The 20,423-nt window shown below is 39.3% G+C and overlaps 1 protein-coding gene across 5 annotated transcripts in view; it reads left to right on the top strand.

Moving 5' to 3' along the window:
* LIMS1 (LIM zinc finger domain containing 1) overlaps window positions 1-20,423 on the top strand; it is a 155,401-nt gene that overhangs the window by 79,551 nt on the left and 55,427 nt on the right. Inside the window, exon 1 of one of the 5 annotated variants that reach the window (XM_047852854.1) lies at window positions 7,409-7,641. The exons of the other annotated variants lie outside the window; for them this stretch is intronic. Within the exon in view, the coding sequence (XP_047708810.1) occupies window positions 7,535-7,641 (107 nt within the window). The 5' untranslated portion in view covers window positions 7,409-7,534. Of the gene's footprint in view, window positions 1-7,408; window positions 7,642-20,423 lie in introns of those variants that run through there. 5 annotated transcript variants of the gene reach the window in all.

Genomic DNA, 20,423 nt, shown 5'->3' with positions numbered 1-20,423 from the left:
AGTTTAGAAACAGGCTCAGCACATATCGAGGTATAAGGTGGACAAGTAGAAAGAGTAGAAACAATATTTATAGCAATGTTATAAAAAGTTATATTAAAACATATGTCTTAGGTTGAATGTGTGAAAATTTTTATTTTCAGAAAAGCTCCCTTTGTTGAAATATTACCAGTAGGATTTCTTTTTAAAACAAGTTTCCTTAGAGAATTAAAAATTATTCTGTTAAAAAAGTTTAATCTTACACTCAGTTTTCCAAAAACATGTTTAGTACATCAAATGAGGTACTAACATTATAATTTATGCTCAACTGGGTGGCTCAGTCGGTTAAGTGGCCGACTTCGGCTCAGGTCATGATCTCGCGGTCCGTGAGTTCGAGCCCCACGTCAGGCTCTGTGCTGACAGCTCAGAGCCTGGAGCCTGTTTCAGATTCTGTGTCTCCCTCTCCGTGACCCTCCCCCATTCATGCTTTGTCTCTCTCTGTCTCAAAAATAAATAAACGTTAAAAAAAAATTTAAAAAAATAATTTATGCTCCGGAGGAAAAGTGCAGTCCTCCTGCAGACACCTACTTCCTTATTCCTTCCCTATGGTCTCAGGGCTCTGTTGAGGAGGATTCTCTAGTTTTGCAGCAGATGTGTTTTGGGGCTGGGATGATCAGTATGCCTTTTCATGGCATTTTATATTCTCATTATATCTTACTTTTGGAATAGTTCTTTTCACCCAAAGAGAAAGTACACAGGGAAAGAACAATCAAGAAAAGTTCAAAGATGCTCAGTATCTTTCTCCTCTGTTCCTGCCTCTCTGAGGATCTGACATATGGTAGGACTCCAGGAAATACTTTTTGAAGAGCTAATGTATAAATCCTGACCCTTGTGTTTCTAATTTACTCAGCAATGGAATTTCTCACTAATGCAGTCATTAGGGGTAAAGTGTGCTGTGTCAGAACTTAGTCGACATTGGCACATCGTGTTACTCAGGTCCTTTCTTAAAATCAAGTCCTTTTAATATAGGGGAAAGACCAGTGATATCATCTAATTTGGTTTCTTGTGTTTCTAAATGGAAAAATTGAGGATTTTCATAGTGAAATGACTTCCTGTGTGCTTATATGTCAAGCATAGCAAGAAGGCTGACAAACATGGAATATTTCTGGTTTCTTTCTTGTACCCTTACACCAACTTACCCTGTACTTAGCCCTTTCAAAATGTGGATGGGATAAGTTACTTGAAATTTTATTTCAAATTCCTTTGGAAATAGAATTCACCATATTTTGACAGCATCTTTTGAGAACAGTCTTTAATTGTCTAACAAAGTACTGCAGATGACCTCATGTTGTTGGTCATGAGAGAAACTTCAGTGTGTGTCTGGCTCGGAATGATGCAGTGAAGTTCTCACAAGCCTCTGATGACAGGTCAGGCTGTCCACTCAGGTGTGTCCAGCTTGAGTTACAGAAAAGCTGATTAAGGAAAAAATTCAGAGGGACTTGTTGCAGTGTCATCTCCTTATGAATGGCATCGGTTTTTTTGGTGATTTTTTTTTTTTTTGACTCTGGCCTGGTTTTTTAGGCAGTTTATTCTGCCTTCCCATATTCTTTGTTCTAGTTAATTTCATCTTCAACCTACTTATGATGGCATGTCAGAGTTAGAACTCTTAAGCAGCAGATCTGTTTTCAGTACTGCGTCCTTCCTGCATATTGATAGCCCAGAGCACTCTAGAGAGGTCTCATTTAGAGAGATAGCAGGGCTGATAAATATTTAGGAAATGAATGTGTTAGACATAGTGAGAAAGGACGATATTCTTACTTTACTAGAGAGTTTGCTTTCCCCTGTAAATGATTATTCATAAGATAAAATTTTAAAAAGGATTCATTTTCATTAAGTTCAAAATTAGTTGTGAAACATAAAATTATTCTCTTATTATGTGTCACACAAGGAAATAAATGGCCTGGAAATGTACAACTGCTCAGCCAGTTTACAGGCTCTTAGTAGCTAGTACAAAAGTTACTGCTAATGAGGCCCACTTAACTCTGCCATGGAATCTGGTTTGTCGCTGTCTTATTTCTGTGTAGGAGAAAGATTCACAGTTTAGTAATACTAATGATCAGTTTTAGAAGTTTGATGTTTAACTAGGTTTCTTTACCCTTTCGTGCCTGAAGGAGTACTTAGACCAAGTACACTAAAAACTGGACTATGTCATAGGAGTACACTTATCATGATGAGCACTGAGTAATGTATAGAATTGTTGAGTCATTATATGTACGCCCAAACCTAGTATTACACTGTATGTGAATTATACTTCAACTTAGAAAAACTAGATCATGTCAGGTATAGGTAAAAATCTAGGCTAAAATTTTTTTTTTTATTCCAGTCCCAAGTGGGAAGTGTTTATACCGTGGGAGGTACTGTTCAACTCTACAAAAGCTTTTGACTTTTTACAGTATCACCAAGAAAGTAAATTTTTGTAAAAGTATAGGTGTGCCTTTTAAAAATCTCATTTAGGTAATGTTGAATGTCAAATGCAAAAAAAAAAAAGTTTCAAAATCTCACAAGTAGCACTGTAAAGTGATTAGGCTGTCAAAATCAATTGGTTGAACCACTAAATCAAAGAACTTATTTAAATAATGCAAACGTCTACCATGTATCTGGTCTTGTGGACACAGTTGTAAATGATCTGATACATTACTATCCTCACAGACCTGTTATGCTAAGGGGAGAGGTGGGTAGAGAAGCAACCTGTTGTGAGGCTGTGTGATTATGAGGACAGAAGCACAGTTGCCAGGGGAAGGCACTCTGGGAACAACAGAAAGGGAACTGTGGGTGCTTAGGGTCTAGAAATGCTTCTTATAAGTGATGATCCTTGCACTGAGTTGTAGTGGGATGATTAGGAGTTGGTCCATCTTCTAGTCTTATAAAGCTGCATGTGGAAAGGCCAGGAGGTGAGAGGAAGTGATGCCTGTCCTGGGAACCTCCCGGAATTCATTGCAAGTGTGGGAGGGCATGGGCTCAGCAGGGTTCACTTGGCGCCCCATGGCAGTGAGCCATTCAAGAGTTTTTCAGCAGGATCAATACATGATATTTTAAAAGAGCACTTTGACGGGGCACCTGGATGGCTCAGTTGGTTAAGCATCTAACTTGATTTCAGCTCAGGTCGTGATCTCATGGTTCATGAAATCCAGCCTGCTTGGGATTCTCCTTCTTCCTCTCTGTCTGTCCCTCCCCTGCTCTCTCTCTCTCTCTCTCTCTTTCTCTCCCTCTCTCTCTCTCAAAAATAAACAAAAAAAATTTTAAAGAGCACTTTGAAATTTGGAGGATAGATTGGAAGAGGGTAAGATAAGTGGAAGAAAGATTGGTTCGGAGACATTAAGGGGAGACAAAGGAACTCTTCTGAAACAGTGCCTAACCCAGAGCACTGAGTGAAAACTTATTGAACAAATGAGATCCAAAGTCCTACACCGTGGTGTTGCAGGTTTCTAGAGAAGGGGAAGATCAGTGCAAATCAGAAGATCCAAGGTAAAGTCCATCTGTTGGCTTCTGAAGAATCTATCGTTTCCCTGAAATGATGATAAAACTTTGTGTTCACATGCATTTTCTGAGTCATTAACTTTTGTCAGGTTCATAAAAGGTTCCTGACCTTCTGAAAGGTGAAAAACCACTGGGTTGGATGTTAGCCTGGCAGAACAGGACCTTGTGTGAGGCTCTGTAGAACTTTGTATTTAGTCATCTCAATAAAGGGCTTAAATTTATAAAAGATATTATCAGCTATTCTGATGACGTTAAGCTGGGACAGATATCTAATTATGCCAGGAGTCAAAGTACAGATTCAAAGAGAACCTAACAGTTTGGAGACAAGTGAACAAAAGTTGTAATCAGGTTCACAGCCCAACTGTACTGTATTGAAAGTGGGATAGAAGATGCTTCACCTTAACAACTTTTGTGAGCTGTTGCTCCTTAACAACCACTGGGCGTGGGGGCTGAGGAAAGCTCTGGGAGTTCTGGAGTGCTGCCTGGTAGTGAAGACTTGATGCCTGGAAGCCTCTGAGAAGAGGCAGAATCCCAGGTGAGTGATGCTGTATAGGAGTATGAGAGAGGAGTATTCTGCATTGGCCCTCAGAGATTGTTTGGAGTGCAGAATGAACTATTTCCCTCTATAGAGACCCACAGAAAATGCACTGGCACAGGCCTCCCTCTGTGCTGTCAACAGAGGGCACAACTGAGAGCTCTGTTTCTATGGAAAAGTATAAAAGTTAACAAAAAAAAAGATGAAGACATGAGGCCACTTTTGCTGACACCGCCCTGTTGTGTGTTCCAGGGGTGGGTTCTCCCTCCCTTGGTGCTGAATGAAGTTCAGGAACACCATTGTGAGGAGAGGAGTTGATAATCTGGCTATCCCGTGAGCTGCTTGGTCAATGGTGTGTTTTGTGGCATTTGTGAATTTCCTATTCAGAAATTGTGTGGGTTCCCAGCGTGTATCATCGTGCTGGTTCTACTTATAGCTCAATAAAATCTGAGAGCACATCCAAAGGGGTGCTAGAGACAATGTGAGAAAGCTTTACCTTCAGCCCCAGAATTTAGTTTTACTTGGTTGTGACAATTTCGTTAGGCCTTAAGCATTCATTTACTGAAATTCCTATTTGTCATTACAACCATTTTATAAATTTTTTTAAAGTGCTTATTTATTTTTTGGGACAGGTTGGGGGGGGAGAGAGAGAGGGAGAGGGAAAACGAGAACGAATGAACACAGGGGGAGGGGCACCAGAGTGGGGTAGGGGACAAAGGATCAGAAGCAGGCTCTGTGCTGACAGCAGAGAGCTGGATGTGGGGCTCTAACTCACGAACCGCAAGATCATGACCTGAACTGAAGTCTGATGGTTAACCAACTGAGCCACCCAGGCACCCCTCATTACAACCATTTTAAAAGTCAGAGAGCAAGAACTGTTTCAGTTTGTTTGTTATATAGCTTGGGAACTTTTTTTTTTCTGTTCACATCCTTTAACCTTAGACTCATCAAATACAGGATTCGTCCTACACAGTTAGGTGTTTCCTGTCTCGTTAACCTTTAGTAGTTGCCAAGCACTTTTTCCCTGTCAGCATGCTGCATTACTTTTTTTAAAGCTCTTTTAAAAATCAAACTCTGTTATTTATATCTTTCTATAGAAACAAGTCCTATTTAATGTTGAGCTTTCTTGAAAGTAATATTACACTCTATGTTAACTAAATGGAATTTAAATAAAAACTTGAAAAAGGAAAAAACAATGTCAAGGTCCCTGTGTTTGTAGTGAATATAATATTAATTTGTATTGTATTCATCAAGCATCTAGAGTGATGCCTAGAGTGAAAAGAAACAGAATTGGTGGTTGTTTCTCTTCATTTGTTTTTCACATCTGTTTTGACAAAACTGTGAGAATTAGACACTTTAGGAATCCTAATTTTATGTTTGTTATGGTAAACTTTAACCTTTTCTGTATTTTAGGTCTCAGTAGGATCCTAGGGCTTTGTACAAAAGGCATATGTAAAGACATATGTATTTTTTATTTATTTTTGAATAGGCAGAATATCCAAAGTTCTGAACAGAATTTGGTAATAGAAAGGCTTTCTTCTGCTACTGTCCCCAAGTTCCCCAGAGGCCTCCAGTATTACCCTTTTTGAAAGAGATAACATTCGTCACTTGATTCTTTTACATGTTTCACAACTATTTAAATCTAGTGTTAACAACAAAATTAGTAATTTCTTCCTTGAATCTTTAAAAGTGTGTGTTATGGGGCACCTGGGTGGCTCAGTCAGTTAAGTGTCTGCCCCTTTGTTTCAGCTCAGGTCATGATCTCTCAGTTCGTGGGTTTGAACCCCGTGTTGGTCTCTGCTCTGACAGTGTGGAGCCTGCTTAGGATTCTCTCTCTCTCCCTCTCTTTCTCTTCCCTTCCCCTGCTCTCTTTCAAAAAAAAAAAAAAATGTTACATTTTGGCGGCGCCTGGATGGCTCAGTAGGTTGAGTGTCCAACTTCGGCTCAGGTCATGATCACGTGGTTCTTGAGTTCAAGCCCTGTGTCAGGCTCTGTGCTGACAGCTTGGAGCCTAGAGCCTGCTTTGGATTCTGTGTCTCCCTCTCTCTGCTCCTCCCCTACTCACACTCTGTCTCTTTCTCAAAAATAAACATTAAAAAAAATAATTAAAAATGTATGTTACATTTTGATGGCAGCTGTAAGTTGTCTGTTTTCCGCTGGGATGGTGGAGCCAAGGTGACAATTGTGGCCCTGAAGGGAGCTAACATCTGCGTGTCCTGAGTGAAGGAGTAAGATATGGACCCCCCTCTTCCTTGTGGGTTCCTTAATATTTGTATTTATAATATAGATACTCTCAGGGGAATATGTTAATTCTTTAACCCTTGATGCAAAAAAAAGTTTCAGAGACATTTCTATGTGCTCTTGTTGAGGGGATTCTAGAAGGGAAGGAGGTTGATACAGATCACTCAAGGAGAAATTATGGAAACCATAAAGTCAAACTATTGGCTAAGAAGTTGCCAAGGCTCTAGCCTGTATCTGTGAGACAGTGCTGTATACTGAGTGAAACTGAATCAAAACTGGAGGCTACAATCCTGCATGCTGTTGCACTAACATCATTTGGAACTGTAACAGTAAAGACTTGCTCCATGTTATTTGTCCTCCATTTTTTGCGAACCCCTCTTGCAAACACTCACCTATACCCCACACACACTAAAACAGAGCCCCTTTCTATCTTTGTCACCATCTGGTGTCAAATGTGCATCTACTAGGGCTGCATAGGCACCCAAAACACCTTTAGGCAGACAGTGTTGATTACACTGAGGTGCATATTTGATGAGAGGGAATTTTTAGAATAGGTAGTTACAGATTTAGAAAATCACTGAATGGAGGTTGATAGAAGAAAACATGTTCCTTTCAGTTATGAATTTTTGAGTAACATCTAGGGGGGAAAAGACACTTCCTTTCTAAAAAGGATTTCAGATAGAATGGGGAAAGGGAGGAATTGCACTGTTTCCCTCACAATTGTGCCTTTTTTTTTTTTTTTTTTTTTTTAAGGAAAATACCCCAAAGAGCTCTTGATGACCAGGCACTTCTTTATACTGACAGCTGCTTGTGGAGTCTTCGTGCATTTCCTGGCAAATAAATAAAATAGGGCAGGACCCTTTAGTCATTACCCTACTGGAGCTTTTTAGCCTAATTTTAATTCAGAATGATGCTGGAAAGATTTATAAAGGAATTGGTGTGATTATTCATAACAATTAAACTTTGCTTATTAGTAAACACGTGAGACCCAGGTCCCTGACACCTCCCCCCACCCCCTCCCCCAAGGTGCAAGGCCCAGAGATAAGGCAGGCCAGGCCTTGCTGAGGAGGGTGTGTACCAACAGAGAAACAGGAAGCTGTGCTTAGCCCGGCTTGCCTGGAGGTTTCCAACTCTGGTCAGGTGTACTAAAGTCCCGGCAAGAGACACGTTCGTTCTGAGCCCTAGCAGCCACGCTGCTCGGCATAAATGCTTCAGACTGTCAATAACTGATGTGTAGAGAGAAGTATGACTGCATTACAGCTTAAAGAGCTGTCCCACTCAGGTCTCTACCGGAGAAGACGAGATCGCCCCGATAGTGTGAGACTAAATGGGTTACCGGAGGAAGAGCTAAGGTGAGTGCAAAGTCATGGTTGGCTGGAGGTCAAGACACCTAGTGATTGCGGCGGGATTCCTGCCTCAGTGGATGCAGCAGTGGGGAATACACTTTGAAGAGGTTCCACTGAAACCTCTCAGTCTGTAATTAAAGATTGAACACTACCCCCAGATTGTGCTGGATTGGAACTGTGCAAAACTAGAACTAATTTTTCCATTTCTTCACAAATCCTGTAAGTTGTTTTAGCTGTTCCCCAAAACTGCCGTGCTGTCTTTAAAAATTATATAATCATCAAAGTAATATTTGGAAACAATTGATTTTTCCCCCTTAGTTTAAAGATAGATTGCTTTGGCTTATTAGAACATGTTTCTGTGAGGAGTTTTTCTTTGAATTTTGGTGGTGAGATTAGTTTGTGATGTTTTGAGTGGGGGTTGGGGGGTGTTCATAGAGCATTCTTTGTTATTGAAATGGTTGAGCAAAGGAATGCAGAAACTATTGAATGTAACCTAGGAAGGAAGGACATCAAAAATCTGGAGACCATTTTAACTAAAAGGTTAGGGTGTTTTGTTTTGTTTTGTTTTCAGACTTAATTTGCCTCATTTTAGTTTTTGTTACAGCTATTAAGAATTGTTTTTAGATTTTTAGGTTCTAAAAAGTCCCTGCAACATTAAGCCATATGTTAAAATATTATGCTGTGAAGGGTTTAGATTTTGTTTCTGAGATGAAGTGTTCCTGTTTTAGTGCTGACAGGAGGCTGCAGTAAAGAGAGACTTCCTTTTCTTTTTATTACGTTTACTCTATAGTACTTAAGTTTGTTTATGGACTCATGACTTAAGTATTTGAATATTTCAACTAGATGGTGAGAGGGATATTTACATGCTGTGTGTTATTTCTCTTTTTTCTATAACTTCATTTTTAGAGTTTGTTTTAAGTTCTGTATTTAAATTTGACAGGGAACCAATTATCAGGAACGCTTTTTTAAACTTCTGTAAGTCTGTTTGTCTTACAGCCAGCTATATATACTATAGGAGCTATACTTTGGGAGGGAAACATTTACTTGAAAATTATCAACTCTTTCATTAACTTTTGAAGAGAATAGTAGCATTAAAGGACCATTATTGATGCTAACATTATTAGATTTTATTCCTTACTATGTCAGGTGTCTCTTAGGTATGTATAATTGTATCAATTTTGAATTGATTGGATTTAAAGACAGAATTTAAAGGCTTCAGAGTTTGAATTGTTACAAATTTTATGAGGTTTAGTGAAAATATTGAGCTCTCTCTTGCTAAACAGATAGGCTTTTGGAAGTGTCCTCTGAAATCAACATTTACAGGCAGACTCCAAACTACTCTTGAGCCAAGAGTGAAAAGTTACCAGAAACAGTTTTAATTTCAGATTTGGGGTCCTAAGGAATTTCCTTTATAAAAAAAAAATTAAGATATATAAAACAACATTTGAGACCAACCATATTTTATTTACTTTTCAGACAGTAGCAAAAGTACCCATGAATAAAATTGCGTTTATGCTCAAGGAGGTAGTTATTTTTATAATGACCTTCAAAACAACTGGATATTTTCCTTTTGTGTAGACTTCAAATCAAAGGAGGAAGAATATATTTTTCTTGAGAGAGATGGGGGTAGGTAGGGGCAGAGGGAGAGAGAGAGAATCTTAAGCAGGTTCCATGCCCAGTCCAGAGCCTGATGCAGGGCACAATCTCACCACTGTGAGATCTTGACCATGAGATCATGACTTGAGCCAAAATCAAGAGTGGGACGCTTAACCAACTGAGCCACCCCAGTGCCCCAAGGAGGAAGAATAATTATTAAGAAGTATTGCTTGTTCTGTTGAGTTAAGGGGAAATATTTTTCCACCCATTCTGGCGATACAGTTCTCAAGTGATAATAAGGGACTTCTGCTTCTGTGATTTCTCTGTCCTTTACTGCAGAGAGAATGACCATTATTCCTTATTTTATTTAAAAAAAATTTTTAATGTTTATTTTTGAGAGAGAGACAGAATGCAAGCAGAGGAGGGGCAGAAAGAGATGGAGACACAGAATCCGAAGCAGGCTCCAGGCTCCGAGCTGCCAGCACAGAGCCCGACGTGGGGCTCAAACCCATGAACTGCAAGATCATGACCTAAGCCAAAGTCAGACGCTTAACTGTCTGAACCACCCAGGCGCCCCTATTATTCCTTATTTTAGGAGTGTGGTACTTAGCTAGTAAAAGTAGGCAATTGTCTGTTTTTCCATGGACTTTTTATCAATTTAGAGAGTCAGTTTGTTTTTCTAATTTTATAGTAAGCCTATTTTTAGCATTAAATCAGGTTTCTTAGTTAATAGGAATCAGGGAGGGTAGGGACTTTGAAATTAGGCACACTCATTTCAGCACCACTCTGTTGGACAAGTTATGTAATCTTGTTAAACCTCAGTTTGTTCCTCTTTAGAACGAGGTAAAAATAACTGCCATTATTGAGCATTGTTTACTATCTCATAAATTCCTTACCACCAACCTACAGAGGCAGAGGCGTTATTTTTTAAAAAAGAAATTTAATGTTTATTTATTTGAGAGAGAGAGAGAGAGAGAGAGACAGAGCACGAGCGGGGGAGGGGCAGAAAGAGAGGGAGACAGAATCCGAAGCAGGCTCCAGGCTCCCAGCTGTCAGCACAGAGCCCGATGACAGCACAGAGCTGTCAGCACAGAACCTCGAGATCATGACCTGAGCCAAAGCCGGACGCTCAACTGACTGAGCCACCCAGGCTCCCCGAGGCAGGGGCATTATTATATTGTGCGTAGTGGTATAGGATTAATGGCTTTCATGCATTATTCAGCTAATTGTTATTAGGTGCCTACTCTGCTAAATAAAGATGTAGTGATGAATCAGACACAGTTCTTCCCCTTTAAGGCACGCCACGGTTTTGGCACATGAACTGTGACCAACAGGTGCTCTTCACACAAGCAGTTGTTTGACTTTGAATAAATGTAATATCAAACATTTCTCACACCGCCTCAGTATTGCACAAGACCCATACCTGCTCACATTCCTTCTCACTCTCCTGTTCACTTTCTTGGCATATTTATGAACTCTAACAGAATGATAGAAACTAAAAGAGCTATGCTCATTGCCAGAAAACATTTTTCTTGAAAGTTAAATATAAAAGACTATGCTCTAAAACAAAATACAAGTGTTTAAGGAGGACCGTGAAAGACATGAAAACAACCCTGGCTTCAAACTTGTAAGAGGCAGCATGAAAAACACTGACTTTATAGACTTTTATTTTGATGTACTAAATATAACCTGAAACTTTCCCTATTGCATACTTTGTATAATAGACCATTACCCTCTACATTTGAGGGTTATGTTATGGCAATTTATTTTATTTAAATAGTAGTTGTTACTACCAGTAGAAAGTGTCCTGTGGGTCTTTGTCTTGAGTTCTAGAGCATGTCCTTAATTTTGGCTAGATTCTAACATGTCAAAGAAACCATTGGAAATTATTTTCCCTTGTGAAGCTCAATGTTAAGGATTTGGATAAAGTGTGGATGTTCATTTGTATCCAAGACTATATAAAGTCTGTGTATACAAATACAGATTGTCTTTCTGTCCAGTTCTCATGACCTGGATACAACTGGTATGACTTTCAAATTTGAGCAATGGACTCCCTTAGCACAACATAGCTCACACTTTTATGTCAGTCGGCTCAGAGCTTGTTCTGAGTTTCACACCTCTAAAAACCATTCACCCCTTTTTCCTTGGAATTTTTGATCTTCAAAAATCGCATCTAAGATATACCCTTGGGGCCCCTGGGTGGCTCAGTCAGTTGAGTGTCCTGACTCTTGATTTCGGCCTAGGTCATGATCTCATGGTTCATAGGTTTGTGCCCAACATTGCGCTCTGCACTGACAGTGTGGAGCCTGCTTGGGATTTTCTGTCTTCCTCTCTCTCTGCCCCTCTCTTGAGTGTGTGTGCATTCTTTCCCTCTCAAAAATAGATAAACATTTAAGATATACCCTTATCTGTATACTTAATCCTTAACTATGTATTCCATCCCTCAAACTATGTTCCACCCAGACACCTTGTTTTTTGATGAAACATGAAGAATACGGCTAACAAAATACACACACACACACACACATACACACACACACACACATATTCACATACACCCTTTAAAATTCTCACTCACTTTTGGGGTGCCTGGGTGGCTCAGTCAGTTAAGCAACTGACTTCAGCTCAGGTCATGATCTCACAGTTCGTGGGTTCAAGCCCCACATCAGGCTCTGTGCTGACAGCTCAGAGCCTGGAGCCTGCTTTGGATTCTGTGACTCCCTCTCTCTCTGTTCCTCCCCTGCTCATTCTCGGTCTCTCTCTCTCAAAAATAAATAAATGTTGGGGCGCCTGGGTGGCGCAGTCGGTTAAGTGTCCGACTTCAGCCAGGTCACGATCTCGCGGTCCGTGAGTTCGAGCCCCACGTCAGGCTCTGGGCTGTTGGCTCAGAGCCTGGAGCCTGTTTCCGATTCTGTGTCTCCCTCTCTCTCTGCCCCTCCCCCGTTCATGCTCGGTCTCTCTTTGTCCCAAAAAAATAAATAAAAACGTGGAAAAAAAAAATTTTTTTTAAATAAATAAATGTTAAAAAAAATTAAAATTCTCACTCACTTTTGCTCTCTCTCAGATATAAAGGATCTGTAAGTAACTAATTGGGGATACCTCAAAAGTCAAGTCTTTGCTGGGTAGGCCTGAAACATAGTTTACATAGCAACATTGGCCACATCTGGCCCACTGCCTGTTTTTGTATGGCCCATGTGGATTTTATATTTTTCAGTGGTTGGAAAAAAATTGAAAGAATATTGTATAACATACTGAAAATTACATGAAACTCAAATTTCACTATCCATAATAAATGAAGTATTTTTATTTTATTTATTTTTAATTTTTTTAATGTTTATTTTTGAGAGAGAGAGAGAGAGAGAGAGAGAGAGAGACCCCAACAGAGTGCCAGTGGGGGAGGGGCAGAGAGTGAGGGAGACACAGAATCCAAAGCAGGCTCCAGACTCTGAGCTGTCAGCACAGAGCCCAGTGCAGGCCCGAACCCAGAAACCGTGAGATCACTACCTGAGCTGAAGTTGGGTGCTTAACTGACTGAGCCACCCAGGTGCCCCTCAAAAATAAACATTTAAAAAAAATTTCAGGGGCACCTGGATGGCTCAGTCGGTTAAGTGTCCAACTTCGGCTCAGGTCAATATCTCACGGCTCGTGGGTTCAGGCCTTCTGTCGGTCTCTGTGCTGACAGCTCAGAGCCTGGAGCTTGCTTCAGATTCTGTGCTTCCCTCTCTCTCTCTCCACCCCTCCCCCACTCATGCTGTCTCAAAAATAAACATTAAAAACAATTTAAATATTTATTTTTGAGAAAGAGAGAGAGTGGGGAGGGGCAGAGAGAGAGGGAGACAATGGATCCAAAGCAGGCTCTGCACTGATAGCAGCAAGCTCCATGCAGGGCTTGAATCTAGGAACTGTAAGATCTTGACCTGAGCTGAAGTCAGACACTCAACCAACAGAGCCGCCCAGGTGCCCCATAAATGAAGTTTTGCTGGAACACAGCCAAGCTTATTTGCACGGTTGTCTCTAGTAGTTTCTTGCTACAGTGTGCAGTGGCATTAGACCCTTGGTCTAGTTCTAAGATATAAAATCCTTCTGTTTTTCCCTGTTGTTCCTTTAGTTATGCACCTACTCTCTCCACTCCTCCACCTCCCAGTTAGATTTGTTGTACCTGGATAAATCAGGGCTGTGTCAATCTTGAAATGAGTGAGGAAAAAAAAGAAAAAATACTTTGAAGTTTGTATCCCTACATGAAGTTGACTAGATGCAGCAGTAAGAATTTATTTACTTGTTAGAACTTCTTAATGCTATCTTTCCTGCACTTTTCGTGATGGAACTGGCCAACGAGGAATAGGAGGAAGTGCAAAGTAACCTTTACTTTCTGATTATTAAGTAAACCTTCTGAGCTTGTATCTTTCTAGATATAGGACATAATCATTTTTAAGTAGTGGGAATGTCCTTGGGTTGCTGGGGTGGCTCAGTCAGTTAAGTGTCCGACTCTTGATTTGGGCTCAGGCCATGATCTCACAGTTCGTGAATTTGAGCTTCATGTTGGGCTCTGTGCTGGTAGTGCAGAGCCTGCTTGGGATTCTCTCTCCCTCTCTCTGCCCTTCCCCACTCGCACTGTCTCTGTCTCTCTCAAAATAAGTAAATAAAAAGTTAAAAAAAAAAAAAGGTAGTGAGAATGTACTTGACTTGGTTTGAGAGTTGAAAACTCAGATCATGTGTTCTGAATAATACATTTCCACTGGTTGAGCCCTTGTTATGGGTTGGGCACTATACTAAGAATTTTCATAGTTTGGGAGTTTTTTGTTTGTTTTTTAACTCACAATTCAATAAGCGAGGAAGAAGAACCTAAAGTTGGAAAAGGTAATCATCATTATTAACCAGTTCCTGTCCTTGATTCTGAGTTCAGTTGAGGTTGGTAGGTCAGCTTAGGATGTGCATTTCCTTGCATACTTGCTTTGCAGTTTGCTTATTATTTCTTTGCCTGTATTTTGGATGAAAAACCAATGTTCATGTTTGAGTTTGAGACATATAGTCTGTGAGACAATTAGGGGGATAAAATTGCAGCTCTGCCATTTTTGTCTGTTCTTATTATTTAATGGTTCAGCGAGAACGTATTTACACATCACATGGTTAATAAATATTTTTTTCTCTGAAAGATGTATCATTTTGTCAGTTTTGGTTTCTTTAAAGGTAGTAGTGCTTTCTTATGTGTGTTTAAGGGTGTAATATAGACAAATACATGGTGGGGGGGGTGGGATCATGCTGGAATATTATGCAGCTGTGAAGAAGAAGGAAATCCTGCCATTTGTGACAACATGAATGGACCTTGAGGGCATTATGCTGATAAGTCAGAGAGGGAGGCACAAATACTGTATGATATCACTTTTATGTGGAATCTAAAAAAACTCACCTTGTGAAACCAGAGAGTAGAATGGTCGTTACCAAGGCCTGTGGGCTGGGGGTGTTGAGCAGATGTTGTTTTAAGGGTACAAACTTGCAACTAGTAGATAAATAAGTCCTGGAAATCTAATGCCCAACATAATGATTATAGTGAACAATACCATATTCAACACTTCAGAATTGCTAAGAGACTAGATGGCAACTGTTCTCAACACAAAAAGGAAATGATAATTATGTGCCATGGTAAAGATGTTAGCTAAAGCTACCTTAGCAATGATACCACAATATACAAATATATCAAACCAACAGGTTAGGTTGGCTTCTTCAAACTTCTACAGTATCACATATCTCAATTATATGAATGTTTCTAAAATAGTATAATCCACAAGTATTTATATTGTAATAATTGGCTTTACAGGCATACCCCTCCTCATCCTGCTCACTTTACCTGCTCCTCTCCTGTGCTCCTCGCCGTTAATAGAGGATTCTCCAAAGCCAGAGGCCTGGCCTTATTTCTGTTGCATCCCTAGCATCTACCATAGTACCTAGGAGGTCATCACTGTCCAGTATCTATTCCTCACTTGATGAGTGAAGAAATTAGAAACTAAACAGGCTTAGAGGTATCTCTTATATCTTCCAAATCATCATGGTCAAAAAGATCATGGTCATTTTGTTTTTCAGTGGTTTGGGGAAACTTATTTTCTAAAGGGGAATATATTTTCCTCTTTATCACCTAAAATATTTCTATATAGTTTAGAGACTATATGCTGAAGTTAAAAATAGCAATGTTAGTGAAAGGAATAATTAAAAAGTGAAAAGTCTTTAGATAAGGATCCCTTTTCTGTTTCTCTGTACAGCTAAGAGACATTTAGGAATGAACCTCAACTTCAGAATCAATTTGTGAATTTGTTGTCAATAAACATAAAATTTTCTCAATGATTTGCTATCACAATTAAATGCCAACATTTTAATCATCATAATTGCTTTCCTATAGCTTCAAAAATACACATAAAACCTTAAAGTATCAGTTATAAATCACTTATAAAAACAAAAAAATAGCAGTTGACTAATAATTGCACTTTACCTACATTATTTGGATAGATGCTATTAAAATGAAACCATATTACTTATTTTGTATATATTTGCATATAAAAATATACATTTTGAAAACATAACCACTTATTGTGTATCTGTGAGACCCAGTTTAATTCTGTGATTAAAACAGGCTTTGAGGGGTGCCTGGGTAGCTTGTAGATTGAGCAGCTGACTTTTTATTTCACCCAGAGTCTGCTTGAGATTCTCTCTGCTCCTCTCTCCTGCTCACGCTCGCACTCTCTCTCACTCGCTTGTTTAAAAAAATAACAAGTTTTGAACGTGAATATTCTTTTATAGAATATCTACTTTTAGGGGTGCCTGAATGGCTCAGTTGAGTGTTCAACTCTTGATTTTGGCTGTAGTCATGATCTCATGGTTCTTGAGTTGGAGCCCTACATCAACTCTGCTCTAACAGTGTGGAGCATGCTTTGGAAACTCTCTCTCTCCCTCTCTCTGCACCCCCCCCCCCCGTTCGTGTGCATGCTTTCTCTCTCTCTCTCTCTCTCTCTCTCTCTCTCTCTCTCTCTCTCTCTCCTGTGCACGTGCTCTTTCTCTCAAAAATAAATAAACAACAACAACAAAAAGAATACCTGGGGCGCCTGGGTGGCTCAGTATCCGACTTTGGCTCAGGTGCTGACAGCTCGGAGCTTGGGGCCTGCTTCGGCTTGTGTCTCCTCTCTCTGTCCCTCCCCCGCTTGTGCTTGCTCACTCACTCTCTGTCTCTCTCAAAAATAAATAAATGTAAAAAAAAATTAAAAAAAGAATACCTGCTTTTAGAAGTAAATACTGAATATGTTTTCAAATAAATATACGACTCCTTAAGTCTTTTTAAGGCCATGTTAGTTTCCTAGAGCTGTTCCACAAACTGGGTGGCTTCAAACGGCAGGTCTACTGTCTCACAGTTCTGAAGACTAGAAGTCAGAAATCAGTGTGTCAGCAGGACCACATTCCCTCTGAAACCTGAAAGAGAGAATCCTCTTCTAGCTTCTGGCATTTGCTGGCATTGCTTACTTACTGTTGGCTTGTAGATGGCATCACTCTAATCTCTGCCTCTTTTATAACATGGCTGTCTTCTCCATATGTCCATGTCTTCACACAGTGTTCTCCCCATGGGTGTGTCATATCTCTGTGTCTCCTCTCCTCTTTGTGTAAGTACACCAATCATCTTAATTTGTATCTTAACTATATCTGCAAAGACTCTATTTCCAAATAAGATCCTATTCAGGGTACCAGGAGTTAGAATGTGATTGTATCTTTTTACAGTTTGTTTATTTATTTTTGAGAGAAAGAGAAAGAGAGAGTTTACTAGGGAGGGCAGAGAGAGAGGGGGGGGGGGAGAGAGAGAGAGAATCCCAAGCAGGCTCCTAACTGTCAGCATGGAGTCCAACATGGGGGCTCAAACTCACAAACTGTTAGATCATAATCTGAGCCAAAATCAAGAATTGGACGCTTAACTGACAGCCCCCAAGCACCCCATCAACGTATCTTTTCAGGAGACAGAATTCAATCCACAGTAGCAGTCTGTTCGTAGAGTGTATATAAAGATTAAAAATCAATCTCATGTGCAGTTTTTTAAGAAACAGCTTTGTTGAGGTTGAACTAATGAACCTCAATGAAGTGCACAATTTTAATGTGCAGTTTGATCAATTTTGACAAGTAAACACAGTGATACTTTTACCACAGTCAAAATAATGAGTACACTCATCATCCCAGAGCTTCCCTCTCTCTCCCTTCCCTGCATCCCCAGGTACTTTGATCTGCTTTTTGTCATTCTAGATTACTTTAGATTTTTAAGAATTTCAGGTGAATAGAATCATACGATAATGTGCTCTTTGTTTTGATTTGGTTTTTTAACTCAGCATACTTATTTTGAGATCCATCCATGTTATTGCCTATATCAGCAGTCCCTTCCATTGTGTCTTTGAGTGATGTTCCATTTTATGGGTAAGTTATAATATGTTTAGACAGTTGCTTGCTGGTTGACATTTGAGTTGGTTCCAGTTTGGGGCTATTACAAATAAAGCTGCTGTGAATATTCTTGTACAAGTCCTTGTAAGGACATATTCTTTCATTTCTCTTGGGTAGAATGACTGGTTGTTAGGTAGGTTATGTATATTACATTTTTTGAGAAATATCTAAACTGCTTTCCAAAGAGATTGTACCCATTTCCACCAACAGTGGTTGAGGGTTCTGTTGTCTCCACATCCTCACCAAACTTGGTTTCATAATTTTTTTTTTAATTTTAGCCATTTTGGGGGTGTGTAGTGGTGTCCGTTGTGGCTTTAATTTGCATTTTCCTAATGACTCATGTAGTTGAGTATATGTTCATGTGCTTATTTGCAATCTATGTATCTTTGGCAAAACGTTCAGTTTTTTGCCTTTTATTGGGGTATTTCTTACTGGTATTAAGTTTTCACAGTGTTTATATATTCTACATACAAGTCTTGTCAGATACATATTTTGCAAATGTCTCCTCCCACTGTGTGGCTTGTCCTCTCATTTTTATAAGTGTCTTTTGAAAAGCAAAAGGGGGGGCGCCTGGGTGGCGCAGTCGGTTAGGCGTCCGACTTCAGCCAGGTCACGATCTCGTGGTCCGTGAGTTCGAGCCCCGCGTCAGGCTCTGGGCTGATGGCTCGGAGCCTGGAGCCTGTTTCCGATTCTGTGTCTCCCTCTCTCTGTGCCCCTCCCCGTTTCATGCTCTGTCTCTCTCTGTCCCAAAAATAAATAAACGTTGAAAAAAAAAATTAAAAAAAAAAAAAAAAAAGAAAAGCAAAAGGGTTTTTTTGATACTTTATTGATTTTTTTGTTTTTGAAGTTTGTACTTTCTGTGTCCTATTTAAAATCTTTCCCAAACCCACAGTAAGATCATTAATACATATGTCTCATATAAATATAAACTCATTAATTATTTTTAAAAACCATCATGGCCTTTCATTTAGTGCTTTTCTGGCTATGTGGTAAGTGCGTCACAGCCTCAGTGAATCTTCACAATAATCCTGTGAGGTGCAGAGTATTTCCCCTTTTCACAGAGAAGGGAAAGGACTCTTAGAGACACATGATTTGTAATTTGGGCAATTGGGATTTGAACCCAGGGCTGTACCCATTTGTGTCTTGTGTTCAAAGTGTGAGCTCTTAACCACAGAACTTAGGCTTCATTTAGGTTTTAGGGTAAGGTTTCTTATGTAGAAGTTTTGAATATATGTGATCATATCTTAAAAGTTAAAAATTTACCATTGAACGTGAAAGTAAACATTAACCTCCTGTGCCTTTTATGCCTCCTTTTCACAGATATTTGTCAGAGAAAATATCCAGGTTTAAAAAGCTAAAAATATTACATTTGTATGTCATAATGAATATATTCCTTTTTTTTTTTTTTTAAAGTAGGCTCCATGCCCAACGTGGGGCTTGAATTCACAATCCTGAGATTGAGAGTCACGTGTTCTACCAGCTGAGCCAGCCAGGTGCCCCATAATGAATATATTCCTTAAAATTAAAATTGAACATCATAAAAATATCCAAGTTTTTATCTTGCCAACAATATTGTACTCCTGCCTCTGGCAGCCAGAGTGTGAAGGGAACCAGACTGAGATAGGAAGCTACAATGAATCATTGCGTGTAGGATGTTGACTTATGTTTGACAGTTTCTGCTGCCAACTTTAGTTTTTAATTCTGACATACAGAATTTGTTGGAACAAAACTGAAATTCTACAGTGTTTTGGAAAATTTCAATAATATTTCCAAGTGCTGGAAGATATATTGTTTATTTCATGGTTAGAACTAATAACAACAATCTTGGGAGTATCTGATATAAACTGACATACAAGTATTTTATTTTATTTTTTTTATTTGTAATTTAACTTTATTTTTTATTTTTTAAAATTTACATCCAAATTACTTAGTGAAGCAATGATTTCAGGAGTAGATTCCTTAGTGCCCCTTACCCATTTAGCCCATCCCCCCTTCTACAACCCCTCCACTAACCCTCAGTTTGTTCTCCATATTTATGAGTCTCTTATGTTTTATCCCCCTTCCTGTTTTTATATTATTTCTGCTTCCCTTCCCTTATGTTCATCTGTTCTGTGTCTTAAAGTCCTCATATGAGTGAAGTCATATATTTGTCTTTTTCTGACTAATTTCACTTAGCAAAATACCCTTTAGTTCCACCCACATAGTTACAAATGGCAAGATTTAATTCTTTATGATTGCCGGGTAATACTCCATGGTCTATATATACCACCTCTCCTCTATCCATTCATTCCATTGGTGGACATTTGGGCTCTTTCCATACTTTAGCTATTGTTGATAGTGCTGCTATAAACATGGGGGTGCATGTGTCCCTTCAAAACAGCACACCTGGACAGACAGGTATTTTAAACATGAGGTTTTATAAAAGTGTAGCCAGTTTAAAAGATAACAGTTTTCCTGGATCTAGAATCATTGTTTCTGTGACAGACAACAAATACTTTTAAAATGGATTCAACTGAAAATAGTATCTATTTTTTAGCACCATTTGTAGTTTTGGTTCTTCTTAATATAATGTTTTCTTTTTCTTTCTTTCTTTCTTTCTTTCTTTCTTTCTTTCTTTCTTTCTTTTTTTCTTTCTTTCTTTTTTAATGTTTATCTCCGTGAGAGAGAGAGAGCAGGAGTGGGAGAGGAGCAGAGAGAGAGGGAGATACAGAATCAGAAGCAGGCTCCATGCT

Source organism: Prionailurus viverrinus, chromosome A3 (assembly GCF_022837055.1).
Source record: "Prionailurus viverrinus isolate Anna chromosome A3, UM_Priviv_1.0, whole genome shotgun sequence".
Taxonomy (NCBI): domain Eukaryota; kingdom Metazoa; phylum Chordata; class Mammalia; order Carnivora; family Felidae; genus Prionailurus; species Prionailurus viverrinus.
The sequence above is the reverse complement of the archived record's forward strand: the minus strand, read 5'-3'. Positions and strand labels throughout refer to the sequence as shown.